This window comes from Ambystoma mexicanum, chromosome 3q (assembly GCF_040938575.1).
Source record: "Ambystoma mexicanum isolate Mex_15411 chromosome 3q, UKY_AmexF1_1, whole genome shotgun sequence".
NCBI lineage: Eukaryota > Metazoa > Chordata > Amphibia > Caudata > Ambystomatidae > Ambystoma > Ambystoma mexicanum.
The window spans coordinates 918,315,448-918,331,060 of record NC_090926.1 but is presented as its reverse complement, the minus strand read 5'-3'; the positions used below and the strand labels follow the sequence as shown (position 1 = coordinate 918,331,060).

Sequence of the window (15,613 nt, the reverse complement as noted above, 5' to 3'; positions counted from 1 at the left end):
TGGAGTCTCTCCCAGGGGTTACTCACCCAAGAACAGGTCATTGGGCTGTGTTCGTGCTGGTAGAGATTCCCAGACCCCCCAACCCCCCGTTTTGTATATATTAAATTGGCATTGGATGACAACAAGGACGACAGTCTGATGAATGAGATGGGTGGGCTCATGAATAAGAGGGAGCTAAGTAATGATGTTATGAGGGATTTGACAGATAATGTCCTTACCTTTTTAAATGAAATTAATATGAAATTACCGAAGGACACAGGAGATGTGAACTGTATAAACATTTTTAAAAGAAAGCTCTACAATAGGATTTAATAAAAAATCTTTATTTGTTAGCCGCAAAGACTTTGAAGGTATGCAATATATAGCCTACAAGGAATGTTACCCTCAAAACCTCATAGTTATTTGTGGAAGGTCAGGAATAGGGAATTTTCCAGATTCATAATGTTATTAAGGTTCAATATACTACCATGTTATGAATATCAGGGAGCTTGGACTGGAATCCCTGTAGAAAAAAGAATCTGTAGGCGCTGCAAATTGGAGATTGAGTTTACTAGGCATTTATTAACAGCCTGCGAAAAGTTAGAAGAATGGTATTATAAAGGTTACCAGGACTTGCTAAAAGATAGGAGAATGATTACGTCTGATAAGTTTTGGTCTACAATGTATATGGCAGAGCCAGTGATCTATGTAGGAGCGGTTTATTATGTATGGAAAAGAATTGTATGTGAATGGGAAAAACTGAATCTGGTGAATTCGAGATGATGAAGGTGGGGATTTAAGCTGTTAGTTGGAAAAACTGAAGGTATATTGGTACTGCATTATCCTGAATCAAGATGTACTATTGTTATGAGATATAAGAAGAAATTAAATGATTTTCCCCTTTTTAGTTTTTAAATGTGTGGGCTATGTATACTAGAGTTTTTATGTAGTACAAATGGAGGGAATAATATGAGTAATGATTTTAAATAATGTTTTTTAAAGAAGATGAAATGATATTTTTATCTTTCAATTGTTGATATGATGTAAAAGATAATAAGGGTTTTATTGTAAGTTTATAATAGAGTATTGTGATTGTAATATGATTAATGTAATTTTGTAAAGTGTTTAAGGTTTTAATTTACCTATTACACTATAATTAATAAAAAACATTTTCTTTTTAAAGTGTTGTATTAAAAGGCTGTAAGGTTCCTTACGTGACCCTGTAGTCCCATATGGTTTGTTGCAATAAGCGGCTGCAAGCTTGCTCTGCATCTCTTGCTTTCTTGCATTTCTGTGTTTGGCTAATGAGAGAAAATAAGGGCTTTTCGACAGTATGTATATGTCTCTGTCCTCTATCTACATAACTGTGTAAGCATGTTCTTCGTGTGTACACATGTGCGTATCTGTAACTTGGTGCATGGATGCAAGTTTTCTTCGTGGCTAACTTTACTATGTCGTGGTGTCTCTAATTACGTCAGTACAGTTGGAAATGTATCATTAGTCGATCACGGCCAGTGTGTCATGATGCCTGCCCCCGGAAGACCAGACCAGGCCCAGCAGCCCCGGAAGCAGGCATCATGCCACTTGGAGCATGCCCAAAAGCCCCAGTTAGGGGCTGTTTGGGTGCAGTCCTGGCGCCTATGGCGCCAGGCTCATAAAGATAAAGTCAGTCCTGGCGCCATGGGCGCCAGACTCATTATTGATAACTTACCTGAAGCAGACCATGCTGCATACCCACCTGAGGCAGACCATGCTGCATCAAGACTCAAGCCAAATGAGGCCTAGGAGGGACTATTTTACTGAAGGGACTATTTTGTTACTTGGGTGGGGCTGTGGAAGAATACTTACCTGGATCTTCTTCCAAGGCTATTTAAACCACGCCCAGACAGCCACACGTGCTTCGCGTTATTCTGCTTGCTGCAGCATAACGCTCACTGTGTTTTCAGCAGCTCCAGTCTTCAGCCACGCCCCCTTCAGTCCTGGGACTCCTGAAACAAGAAGAAAGAAGGATAAAGGTTAGAACAGGAGTTCTAACTTTAATCCTTACCTGAATCCTGATCCATTTTGCCACGGAACTGAAAGACAGAAGTCTTTGAAGCATCGCTTCGCATTCCTACGGCGCCGCGCTGAACTCACCTGCTTGGCGGTACTTCAGCATTCCATCACGCTCTCTCCATCTCGCGGCCGCCCTCTGACACCTAAGGAGACAAAGACAGCAAGGTGAGCAAGGGGACTCTCTAAGGCTATACAAGCTACCTCCAAGGACTTACCTGATTTACCACGGGAGGTACTCACCTCATCTCGGGTCGGCGCAGTCAACTCTGCTTCATCGCCGTACCCTGGCCGCTAAGGGGAGAAAGCAAAGACAATACCAGTTACCCCCCACAAAACTTACCTGATTTACCACGGGGGTCTGACCTCATCTCGGGTCGGCACAGTCAACTCTGCTTCATCGCCGAACCCCGGCCCCTAAGGGGAAAACCACAATAGACTTACCTGAATCTTACCAAGTGCCATTTGGAAATCTTCGAGTGGATTAATCGGCAACCTGCAAGGAATCGGACAGAGTGAAGATCAGACATTTGAACTCTTATGAACAATTGGACTTTAGAGTCAATACTGGAACTCACCAATTCCTCTACGCCAGTGAAGTAACTGGTCATCAACGCGCCCCTGCGGTCGACGCAGGATGGAGAGCTCATCCTACCAAACCATCAGGTGAGACTAAGGAGGGGACATCAAGAGTGATCTGAGGGAAGACAACGGGAGTGGGGAAGGTGGGTTGACACTCAAATTCCACGGATGGTTAATTCCTCTTCTCCTTTGCAGAAGAATATTCTTGCGAGCCAGACAAACTAGGCTGAGCGGGCCAGTCCAGTCAGTCATCTCGGCGCTACACGTCACGCTGGTGGAAGCAACAGCGGCCCAGTTCCGGTCGACGCCCCCGTGGGAACCAGGTGAGCGTAACACAGTGAGGTACCTACATCCATGATTAGTGTCGAGGCACCTGTATCCAGGAAGACGTCAGCTGGATAAGGTTTGAATGGTTGTCTGAAAGAATACCTGTTTGCATATGCAGATGCCACTGGCCCTCCTGTGGGTTGGCCAAACAGTGACTGGCATCTTGCATTTCTGGCTCTTCGGCCTGTCATGCTTATGGGGGTCAAGATGGGGATTCCTGGGACCCTCTCTTCACTTTTATCCTAAATCGGTATATTGAGTACTATTATAATGGGTAATAGCAACAGGTATAATACATTGCAAAGAAGCAGGAGACAGCGATGTTTAAACCGGTGTAAAGGCTCACTCCCCGTTTTACACACGCATAACCAAAAAATACAAGACACCCCAATGGGGAATGAGACTAAGAGAACAGGTTGCAAGAGTTTGTTTTCTTTATAAAGAAATGATATCCAGAGAACTCTGCGGCCTCAAGAGCACTCTGGCAAACATTACAATTACAGGGAGCTATAGAGTAAAATGGCATCATAGATGACGCAATTAACATAGGGTACTAAACCAGTGCAGGATTGGCTAGACAAATTGGTTACATATAGTACATGGGCGCTGCTTCATCCGGATTGGTTGCTCCGTTGGCGGGAGGGCAAACGTCATGTGGTCCAGCTGCCAATCTCAAGGAGGGGTGAGGGTTAGGGCATGATGAGATATGGCGGACACTAACTAAGCTAGCATGAAAAACTACCATTAGACATGTCATAAACAATGATCATTAGTATGCGCTTAAGTAAATCCTTGTAAACCTATAAATTGCATGCATATAATCATAACATCATTCATTAGGACTTATATGGTGTATCAGGCTTAGGGGTCTTGGTCGGTGTGATAACATCAGTCATGGGGTGGGCCTGTGCGCATCAAAGCAACTATGGGGCATGCTGACATTTGTTAGTTCTAGGGTGCAATATACTGTGACAGAGGTCTGGTTTTAGTAGTGGGCTCCACAGCAGGGTCACACTTCTAGTACATCAAGAGAATACCTTAAGGGGCACAGGGTTATAGTGGCAGTAATTTTCCAACAGCGGGGTAGGAAGGCATAGGCGGGTTTGTGGAGATGGATGAGCTACAAGTTACGGTTTGGGCCGGTTCACACACAGGACAGTGATTTCAGAGGAAGAATGAGATGCTACATTAGTATATTTGTTTCAATTGTCTCCGGCGCATCTGTGAGAAATGGAGCTTTGGAGCTTTCAGACAGAGTGAGAAAAGGTAGGGGCCACGAGCGCGGTGTGCGCAGCGCTGCAGAGGGGAGAGAAGCCTTTTCGTATTTTCGCAGTGAGTCCTAGTCCAAAGATGGAGTCAAGGCCACACAAAATGGAAGCCAAGTGTCCCCCACAACAGCCCCGCCTATGCTAATGTTAGCATGCGGGCAATGGAGGCGTCCCCCGCTATTGTACAAGCAAGTAGTCCACATAGTGCTGAATGTGTGAGGGGGGGCTTAAACGACCCCTCGCTCCCACACACCGCTGATTATTATTAGTAATGCTATAATAGAAAAGAAACAATAATAATAAGGGCACACACATTTAAACAATGTCCAAAAGGGATTTAAGACAAAAAGGCAATTTTAAAGCCTGCTCGATATTTTCTTTGTCGATACCGGTTTTGTCTCTGAACTGGTGCTCATGAAATAAACCATTACTGCAAGGGCTGCTAGCATACCCAGTAGCATTAATCCTCTGCACCAACCACAGACAATAGCATGTTCGAGAGAGAAAATAGAAAATACACGGTGCCATAGTAACAAAATGGTCCATTGTCCATTTTGTGCTTGCAAAAATGACCCCGATATTAATTACTGTGCCAGGGGATGTAGTATTTAATACATCACAAATGCGAGAAAATATCGCATGAGCATTCATGCCCTGGTACATTATAGATGAGCAGAATTGTCATCTGTGTGTGTTGCTGCCCTTATGTGCCAGGATGCCGCCTGTGTACACCATAGTGCTTCCATGATACGATTGACTGCTATCATCAGACACTTGGGTGCTGCTATCAAATGGTGGGGTGTCCCAGGATATGTGAAGGTGTTGCCAATACATATCTGGGTGCTGCGAGGAAAGTTACAGGTGCTGCCACAAATGCCACAGCGTTATTTGAAGGGAGGGCCGTATGTAAATAATTGGGTACTGCTTTCATTTTTGAGGCTGTTGTCAAAAAAGGTTGGTGTGCTGCTCATGCATGCTCCGGTCCTGCAGCTGTTGACTGTACCTCACGTTACATGTAGGTTCCTGCGGGGCCGGGTGGTATGTCCGTGCCCCTTGAGTGCAGTAGACTCCAGAGAAAGGCTCATATTTGCATGGTTTATTTTGCACCTTTCATGCAGTGTTTGCTACATACTACACGCTTGATTGACTTTGTTTACCTAGGAGTTGATCACAGAATGTTCTAGTGAATCGTATAAGGTATACAGGTTCATGTTTTTGTATCATTCGTTGGTGCTGTATTATCTAAGAGCCCTGTGTTTCTGTTCAACAGGTCCTTGGCAGTAGGAACCCAGGCTGGCTACAAGCTTTTCTCTTTGGGCTCTGTGGAGCAGCTGGACACCGTCCATGAAAGCGGTGAGTTTTATTGTAAGAGAACCAATGGAGCCTGCAGTACAAGCTTCACAAGCCATCAGTACCGTTGTATCCGGACCGGCAAACTCCGAGTTGTGCTCGCGGGGGCCTTTCATTCTGCCAGGTCTGACCTGGCGGAATGAAAGGCACCCGCGAACACAGCATGCCTGTAGCACAGGCACCGTTATACTACAGGCATCCCCATGGGGGAATGGGGATCAATAGATTCCAGCACCCACGAAAGGGCAATTACCGGGTCCGGCGGGGCCAGAATACCCCAGTAATTGCGCATTTGCGTTTGCCGGACTTTCTTACAAGTTTGGAGGTAGCCTTGCCGGTTTTACCTCCAACCTTGTAATGAGGCCTTGGTTTTTATGGGCGTGGGGGTGGGGTTGTCGTGAGTGCAAGCGGTTTGGTTAATGCAGATGCCATCTAACAAGCCTTGCATGAGCAGAAGTACAAAACGACTTTTTTTCCCAACGTCCTGCCATTTCAGAACCATGCGCAAGTATCCTGCAGCAAAACGAAGCGCACCACGGACACCCACCTCAACACCTTCCCCTGAGCATAAATGCAGTGTATACATTACAATTGAAGCCGCTGCGCTCCCAACGCACGATATGCCCCCTACTAATACCAACATGCAGGGGTGGAATCAGCCAGCATCAATATTTTGGGGCGACTGGAGGGCCAAAAAGTGGTTGTGTAAAAAAAGGTTGTAAAAAGTGGTTCGTGAGCAGGGCGATGCATGATCGCCTCACACCCAATGCCCTGAGCATCGGCATACCCACCATCAGTTGTGGTTTTGCACACTCTGGCCTTGGGTAACCCTCATACATAAACTGTCTCGCTGCTCCCAACAGACTTAAAAACAGTGGACAAATGAATGAAGCCTGGGGGTCAGTGCTGATGCGTTACTTGTGCTGGGCATCGAACGAGGCACTTTCAGGTGATGTGAAGTAACTACAGGTCACCGCACAGCAAGCAAACCTGTATCAGCATCTCACCAGCAACTGGATAGCTGGGGTAGGCACATTAACCCTTGGGGCTGTCAAGCAGGGACGTCATTTCACCAAAATGCCAGAGGTAGCGGAAGTGACATCACACGACCCTTCACCCCCTGATGACATCACAGGAAGTGATGTCATTTGACCCCGCCCCGAAGTGATATCACGGGTAGCGATGGAACACGACATTTCACCCATTGACCAAACAGGAAGTGACATCCCATAGCATTGTACACTGCGAAAAATATAGCTACGATATCACTATGTGATGTACAGTCATACAAGAATGGATCGCCATATGTATCATTAAGATCAGTGTGTGTAGGCCCATATTACCAAATTACTGGGTATGCAAGCAGACGTCCATGACCAATTGATAAAGATAGTGTAATTATATAGCACTTACGCTCAAGCGCTTTATCTAGAAAAAATATACATCCAATATCACCCAACCTGTGTTGGTACTCATTTATCGACCTCAGAAGGATGAAAGGCTGAGTGAGGCGTTTAAGAACAGACTAAATAAGTGACTCACCCCCTGAAGTGTGCCTGAAATAAACATTTAATGAGCCTAGCAAATATTGTATAGAATTCCAGAAAGCCACATTATTTGGTATTCCTATCCTTTATTCTTTTTTTATTTAGGGTCAGTGCTGAAAGTGTTAGACTTTTGGGACTCCTGTTTTTATTTTTCTTCTTTTTTTTAAGGGGCCTGAACAAGAAAGCCAGCCACCCCAGAAGTAAAGAGCCACAGCCCATTAACTTGCATTACAAAGAAAAAATGTTTTTTTTAAAAAACGTCTTTTAAGAGGTCGCAAGGAAGACCACAGAGGTCCCAGTTGCGACCACTAAATGACGTCTCTGCTGTCAACCCCCCTCCCTTTGAGACCATACGCCTTGCTTTGGCACATTAAATCCATCTTTCACCCCAATGCAGGGAATATTTAGTTTCACAAAAGAATGCTACTCATCGGCAAGTGTGAGCCATTTAGAAGCGGAGCAGAACCTTTGACTTTGTCATCATGCAGGGGTACATTGATACGGGCAGTCCTCTGTCCTGTGTGTCTGTGCATGCATTGCTGCTCGCTGTTTTAAGACTCAGCACACTACTCTTATATCACAGGCTCTTTTTGCTGTAGCACCGCTTCCCCCAGCCCCCGCTCAAGGTGCGCTCAGGGTGTGCGGCAGCACAAGGGCACCCTCACCTCCAGGGCAGCAATTAAAGGGCTCCCTGCCTCCAGCTCATTGTCATGTACACGGCGCCTATTAAAGAATCACACTGCGCCGGTCCTGGCCCTTGTACAAACACACTTTACAAGAAGAGCAGGGGGCTCAGTTCTGTAGTTTGGCAGTTACTGCTGCTCTGCATTCGTGGTGGGTTGGCGGCGCGATTAGTGACTGACCCAGGACTCCTCGCGAGGGGGTTCCTGATGCGTTACTAATCACACCAAAAAAGCAGTGAAAAGCGCCCCTCGACTCAGGGCACACCTGCTTCTCACTCCCTGGATACAGCCTCCCAGCTGCCTGGAGCAGTGCTGTCAGAATGTTGGGGAGGGGATGCACACACCTCACACAGGTTGCTGGCAGACCTGGGTCTGACGCTGGCTTCCCCATTGGTGCCTCGAGCTGAGGGTTGCAATTCCGCAACTTGGGAGGACTTGAGCCCGCCCAAGACAGCGGTTGCCTTCGCCACGGCCTCCACTGAGCATCAAAGGAAGGTGTCCTATTACCCGACCAAACAAGACTGAGCAACAAATACTCACAGACCCAACCCAAAACGGTCATCTTCACACAGTCTGCAGTCTGGAGTCATACACTCAAACTAGCTTGGTTACTAAACTGAGCAAACCAACTACTGTACTGTTGACAGAGATGTCACTCAAACCATCACTGAGCCCTTACAGTGTCCTTGAAATGTACGTCTACTCAATCGTCAAATGGACTGTAAAGCGCCAAAGTGAGGCAACATGGTTATATTAATCTCCACCTTTTAATTGTGAAAAAAGACAGCGAACCTTCACAAGAATGCTATACATACCTGACCTGTGATGCAACAATAATACGTCTGCACACACAATAGTGAACTTTCATCTCACCCCCCCAGAAAGCAATACCAAACCTCAGAAGGAAGGACCAGCTTGCTTGCCCTGCACAACAGAGTCTGAGAGTATTGTCTTCTTAAAAGGCTCGGAGTGAACTAACACGAAAGGCAAATTTACTTTACAACTACACATCTCACAGACAACAAAAAGGATGGCTGAACAGTCAAATTCATAGTTGTTGGGCAGAATTATATGCAGTACCCTTTCGGAACACCACACACAATTAAGACTGCACGTGACAGTACAAATTCACCTTTGGTACAGGCCTGTACTACACAGTAAAGTGGTAGCGATGGCTGAGCAGCCAGACTTATCTCAAGAGCACGTGAGCAGTATCAATAGTTATACAAAGGACAGCAATTACTATAATTCCAACAAACACTGACTCAAGGTTTCTGAGTAAAAGAATATACATTTATTTACAGATCAGTTGTATAACATCTCACTAAAGTAAAGCAGTTGAAAAATCACATTCGTAATACACCACACCACTCCCAATAGATTCTAGACACGTTAAGCTCAAAAATGAAGTGTGAGCAAAATGGCACTCCAACAATTTAAAAAGGGAGGGAAAGACAAAGTTAGATACAAATTGAGCAGCACCAACAGGTAAGTAAGCAGGGAAATCTAGAAAGAGGAACTACAATGATGGAATCAAATCAAAAAGGCTTAGGGCCAAAGTCAATAGGACAAAAGTCTTTTGCTCAAGATCACACAGTTCAGGGTAGTTTGCGGTTAAGTCTTTGCCAAGAGTTACGGACGAAGTTGGTCGGCAGAAAAGTTAGTTTAAAGAGTAGAGAAGGACAAGCCCTCGGATTGGCTAAAGGTTTCACACACCTTCACCGCGTCTGGACGAAACGAACAACCGGATTTGCACAGTACCTTTTAAATGGAGAAGCTGTAGTTGAGGCGGTCGTTCCTGGCATGTCCTGCAGGATCACGGTTCCTGAAGCGACTGTTGGACTGACATGAAGTAGGAAGGCTGGAAGGTCCTGCACTGTCCAGAGAAGAAACCAGCAGCAGAGCAAAGCAATGAATAAAAGGTGCGCTTCTTAAAACCCAAGCAGGGTCCGACCTTCCTGGCTATCCGGTTCACTGTAGCTCTGTACAGCAGATTCGACCAGAGGAGGGAGTCCTGGCTTGCAGTTTGGGCGAACTGGTTGGACCCACCAGCTCAGGGAAAGAAGATTCCTGGTAGATCTTCTGTCGTTGGAGTCTGAAGATTTGGACCTGCAGCAGGGCTTCACCGGGCGGTTCAGTCGTTGTAGGGGTCCTCTTCTGTCAGCTCCTTGTCGGTTCTTTCATTTCACTGGAGACTCTTCCTTTCCAATCCTAGAGACCTGCTTTTTATGCAGCTTTCCCCCCATTCACACAGCAGGGTGGCTGTCCTGGCGGGACAGTAACCTAGCCAATCAAACAGGAGTGCGACTTGGGTTGCCAAGGGAACCCATCGCAGGGGTCCTAAAACCCCTCTCTCACATCCTGCCTACTCAGACTTTCAGGTGCCTAAGGAGGGCTTCTGCGGAGAAGCCAGCGAAAAGACGGTGAACAACGGAACCAAACCTGGTTTGGCGCGCCGAATAAAACACGAGAAAGACTTCTTCAAAAAGAAATGGTGAATAAACCGAGCCGGAACCGTATAAAACGTATATGGTCCAGCGGGTTTAAATTCGAGGCTACCAAGATAGCCTAAATCTGTCTCCAGCTCCCTCAGGGTCAGCCGCTTCTCGAAGCAACGAGCTGGGGGTCGATCTCTCTCTGCGGCAGGGGCCTCCCTCTGGAACAGCCTTCCTGCCTCCCTGAAACTTGAGGAGAACCATCTCCGGTTCCGGAAGCACCTCAAAACCTTCTTTGCTTCTGCTTTCTCTCTCCCTCTCCCCTGCTAAATTCTTCACTGAAACTGCACTGAACCTGCACCTGGGTCACTCTCACCGACCTCGGTCCTTGGCCCAGCCACTCTCCACTTGCACTGCCTCCCTGGCAACCCCTGCACTGCGGGACTGTCTCTGTATCCCTACAGCCCCCCCCCCCCTCCCTGCACTTGTCTGCACTTACCTTGCCCTTGCCACCAGCTGGCCCTATTTATTTATTTTTTATTCTACTTACCCTGTTCTGCACTTCTCCCCCTCCCCCTTGCACTTTTCCCTTCCCCCTACCCCTGCGCGATCTGAATGGCACCTGGCCTAGTAGGATCGTTGTCTGTCTTCCCCTTGTTCCCCCCCCCACCACCTCGTCGCGCCTTGAAACACCTGTATATAGGCGCGTTACAAATGCCATATCATATCATATAAAACAATACCAAGGAAGGTTATTTAAGATAACTGTGGTAGGAAAAATAGGGTAGTTACCACTGGCACCAGCCAAGTCTTGACGAAAAGGGAGCGAAACAATGCTCCAAGAGAAACAGACACAAAGGGATAAATATTAACCCTTAGTTTGCACTGGGTCTTTGGTTTTTTAAAGATAATAATAAAGTCAGTGGCAACCTTACATGTTCTGAGAGACGGTAGTCAGTCCCAGAAAATGGAGTCTGAGTTGGGAAGTCTAAAAGACAATCCTCTGTCATTGCACTGAAGGTGCTGTGTAACACACAGTAAAAAGATGCCTATGGAGTAGGTGAGGCTCCACAGTCTATCAACACAAGAATGTTACAACTCACACAGCAAAACACATGTAAGAGTGGGGAAAAAAAGGCTCACTCTCTTACCAGGTGAAAAAAATAAATCCTAGAAATCCAGAAAAGCTGCTGAGGGACTCAGTAGGTAAGGGAAATTAGCCATTCTGGAGAATTCTCCCTAACCATAGTATCGGGCAGGGTCCCTCCTTGGTTAATGAGCTCCGCATAGCTAAAATGAAAAGACCACTGCACTCACTTCAGAACTTGTCATGAACGCATACATTGTGTTTACAGTCCCTTCCATTGGCAATATATTGATTGTTACCACAGATTGTCAGCCTGCCTCTAACCAGTAGGCCGTAGAGGAAAAGAATCATTGAGGTTTCATACTGAAGTATGTCTTTTCTGATTGATTGAAAATGAAAAGAGAATTTTGTAAACGTTGGAAATGCTTGGCTTAATTTGTAGCTCTTAAGTATCATACTGAATGTGTTTTACGGAAATCACTCACACGTTCTATTTGATGAAGAATGCAAGAAATACAAATATATTATAAGAAGAAACCTAGCTGTGCAAGCAACACCTTCATGAACCTAGTAAAAGCCATCTTACCCATTGTGATTGGCTCCCAAAGGCTCGCGTGACACTTTTAAGATGTTTCTTTTGCCACATCCTGCCATTCCAAAAGACCCTGACAACCACGTGATGGTCCTGTAGAAGAAACAAAGCTTCCCTTTGCCTGTAACACCAAAGGATTTGTAGCATCTTCCTTGACCTGCTCAATAAACAGGACATGCACCCTACATCATCAAACAATTCATTGTTACACCCCTGCCAAACAAAAGCACCCTTGAATCTGAAAGATCCCAACAACTATCCCCCCATTTTAGGACTGAAGTTCAACTCCATGATTCTAGAGAAAATTGGTTCTACAAAAACCTTGACACACATAGTAGCCAACAGCATACTGGGCACATACCAGTGCCATGGAACAGAAACTTCACTGGTATCAGTAAATGATCACCTTCTAGATTCAATCCTCCCACCACAACTGCAAGCATCCTGCAACTTTTAGGAGTCTCTAACAACATGAGACAGACCCCCAGACTCTCATATTTTCCATAGTCCTCTCATAAATTCTTTCTCGGGTGATATTTTTCACCCCTGCCGCATTCCGAGAGAGGATTAAACATTATTGTGAGGCCAATCTCCAGAGAAAGGAAGGGCCTGTGCTCTCTCTGTCTTAACTTTATAAATGACTTGTCCTAGTCAGGACAAAGGCTAGTCCCCAGTTTGAAAGAAAGCAGATGAGAGATGCAAGGGTGGTGAAAAGGCAAAAGGAGGAGAGTGAGGGTCAGCAGTAAGGATAAGAGACATGGGAGACGGAAAAAGATCAGAAAATGTGTGAGCATCAGAAGAGATTCTCCCAAGGATAGTTCAAGGTTTTTTATTGGTAGGTTCCAAGCAGGATCTAAGGGCAGTCCCTGTCCAACTCGTCTCTATATAGCAGGTGCCTCCCTAATCGAGATGTCCCTACACCCCAGGTTAGTTTCTTCTGATTATTGGCCTCTACTGTCTAAGATCGGTCGGTTTTCATGGCGATGGCATAAAGGAAAATGCCTTATCTGTAACTCTCAGGGACTTCATAGGTGTGGCCTACTCTGCTCTGGTGAGTTCTAGAAATCCAGGTGGTGCCTTCCATACACTTAAATCCTGTCAATCCTCTCATTCCATGCCCTGAAGTTCCTCTCCCTATGTCTCTCTGTTGCTCTCCCTTTCCTCCTCCTACTTTGCTCCCTACTACTTCACCCGCTGTCTCTCCTCTCTCCCGCTGCATTTCCAATCCCTCTAATGTTCCTCTCTCTACTACCTAGCTCCACCTTCCGATCTTACTCCCTAATACACAGTCCCTCCTCAAACTACTATTTCTCCCTCCTCCACACCACCTTCTCGGTCAACCTCCTTTCACTCCCTCAATCACCCCATACTCACTGCATACTCTTTCACTACCACTTTCACTCACACACCTTCCACACACATTCACAACACTGTATCACCTTCTTCACCAACCAATACGTCACCTTTTCTACAAGCACCTCCACACTCCTTTCCAACATCATTCCACCTTCTGGTCTCTTGGTCCACCACCTTCCACTCCTCTGACTTCACCTAACCAACCACTCCTGTTCCTTGTTTTATCCCCCTCCTTCTACTTCTGGTCCTTCCTTCTGATTCTCCTGGCCAATTGTTTGTTTGTTCCGACCCAGGAAATGTTAAATGCATAAAGAGGGGACTAAGCTCCACCCCTTTCTGCATCACGGGTCCGCCAATTTCCAATTAAGGCATCCTGCATGGAACAATGTACAAGTTGGTGTTTGGAGCCACTCTACTGCTTTACAATAGTAAGGTGTTTGTGTAATGGGAGCAAGTTGATGTCTGAGAGCCGCTCCGTGGCTGAGCCATAGGCAAGTGGCTCCTATTGTAGCAAGCGCAAGTTAGTGTCAGGGACCCGCTCCATGGCCGTGCTGCAATTACATGAGTCTGGATCTTTCGGGCAGCGCAAAGTTCAGCGTGGCCCGCTCCTTAGTGCTGCTGCCATATTGCACCACAGTTCTCTCTGAAGCGTTAGGATTCTGCTAGCAGGAGGCTTCTCACTGAATGCTCTGGTGGGCTTCCTGCCACAGGCGATCCACTAGGGCATTTGAATAATGTTGTTTTCTGCATTAATAGGAAATATACTGGCCAGCATGTTTTCCAAGAGGAATGGGTAAATCAACCGGGGTACTGCTCACATACATATAGACACTTAGAGAGGGGCCAGAAACTGGGGCCTTCCCAAATGCCACCTTCTCCCTCTTGGGTATGAATGCCAAAGTAATTTCCGACCTCGACGCTTGTCTGCCTCTGCATCTCTAGGTTGCATTCAGTGCCGGAGCTCTGCTGTCTCTGCATGTGGGATCGGCCAAACCTTCTAGCGTCTCCAACTCCACACCGCTGCCTGGCCACCAGCTTCTTTGTGCTCCGAGCTGTTCTTGCTGCAGTGCCCCAATGCTGTGATGAGACAGCTGAGCCTTCTCACCATGGAAGGGCAGTGTCTGTTTCACCACACGCGAAGCCACTGAGTCATTCAGCGCCACAGACCCAACATTGCCTGCCATAACAAGCATCTTTAACCCACAAGCCATCTTCACTGCCAAACAGCCTTCCTCGTTGGACACAGCACAGACATTCCCCAAATCGACACCAGCCTAGTGCCGAAAGTGCCCCAACTCCCGGTTCAATGTGGCAAAGCCTGACTCAAGTTATTTGAAGAGGCCCTGTCACCCTAGTCCACATTAAAGGATCTTATTGACTTTTAAGCTCCACCTTCTTTGCCTTTTAAATACATCAATGGGCCTTATAACGAGTATGACGGTGCAGTAAAAAAACAGTAGTACTGTTACCACTGCATTACCGCAGCATTACTGCCATACCACAGCTTTGATGCTAAGGTGGAAGATTTCCCCCCACAAAATACTGGAGGTAAATCCTCCCCCTTACTGCAAAAAACTGTTAAAGCGGCAGAATTACCGCCGGCGGTAATGCTGCCGAAATCCCTGTGGACTCCAAACAATGGGGACTTAAACTGCCTACCATCAGTAGTAATCCTGCAGTAAATCCGCAGGACCAAGTGGCGGTAACAGTCATTCCGTTTAGCATTATTTTGGCGGATTGACCACCGAAATTCTGCCTAACTTATAATGAGGCACGTTATCTTTGAACATTATGATTGCTGCTTAAATCTCTTGACTGAACACCCTGCCCATCATCCCAGAGAGACCTTTATTCTTCAAGTCTGCATTCTCTGTTTTCCTTTACAGACTGGGGTCTTATGTTTGGGATCACTGCTAGTTTAGTAGTAGTAGTATCGGGCTGAGTAGTTGTTTTAGACACTACGCATGCCTATACTCCTGCAGAGAAGTATTCATTTTGTCACACCCTGTGCAACTATCTTTGTGCAATGCCCTCTCACGGGGTGGCTATCCAGGCAAAATTGCTCCATGTTGAAATTCCTTTGTATTTACAAATGTATCCATGAGCTAGCCCCCGGTGCTTATTTGGCTGACACTACCAAAGCTACTGATACCTTGGCCTCTATGCTCTGAAGCCCTCCTCACCTCAACTGAACAGGCATTCTTCCCGTGTGCTGCATCATGCTTTCCCTCCCTCATCCACATAGTCCCTTCTAAGGCATTCCAAAAATTAAATGGCATCTGTGAGAAACCTGAGGGTATCCTCACTCCTACTCCCCCTGGATCCTCTTCTCAGGTGGCCAGGGAAAGGCCCTTG

General features: G+C 46.4%; 1 protein-coding gene across 4 annotated transcripts in view; it reads left to right on the top strand.

Annotated features, from left to right (window-relative positions):
• The window catches only part of WIPI1 (WD repeat domain, phosphoinositide interacting 1), a 951,231-nt gene that overhangs the window by 165,931 nt on the left and 769,687 nt on the right, over positions 1-15,613 (top strand). For all 4 annotated transcript variants that reach the window (XM_069655068.1, XM_069655067.1, XM_069655070.1 and 1 more), the window contains exon 2: positions 5,479-5,561. In XM_069655068.1, the coding sequence (XP_069511169.1) occupies positions 5,479-5,561 (83 nt within the window). The remainder of the gene's footprint in view (positions 1-5,478; positions 5,562-15,613) is intronic.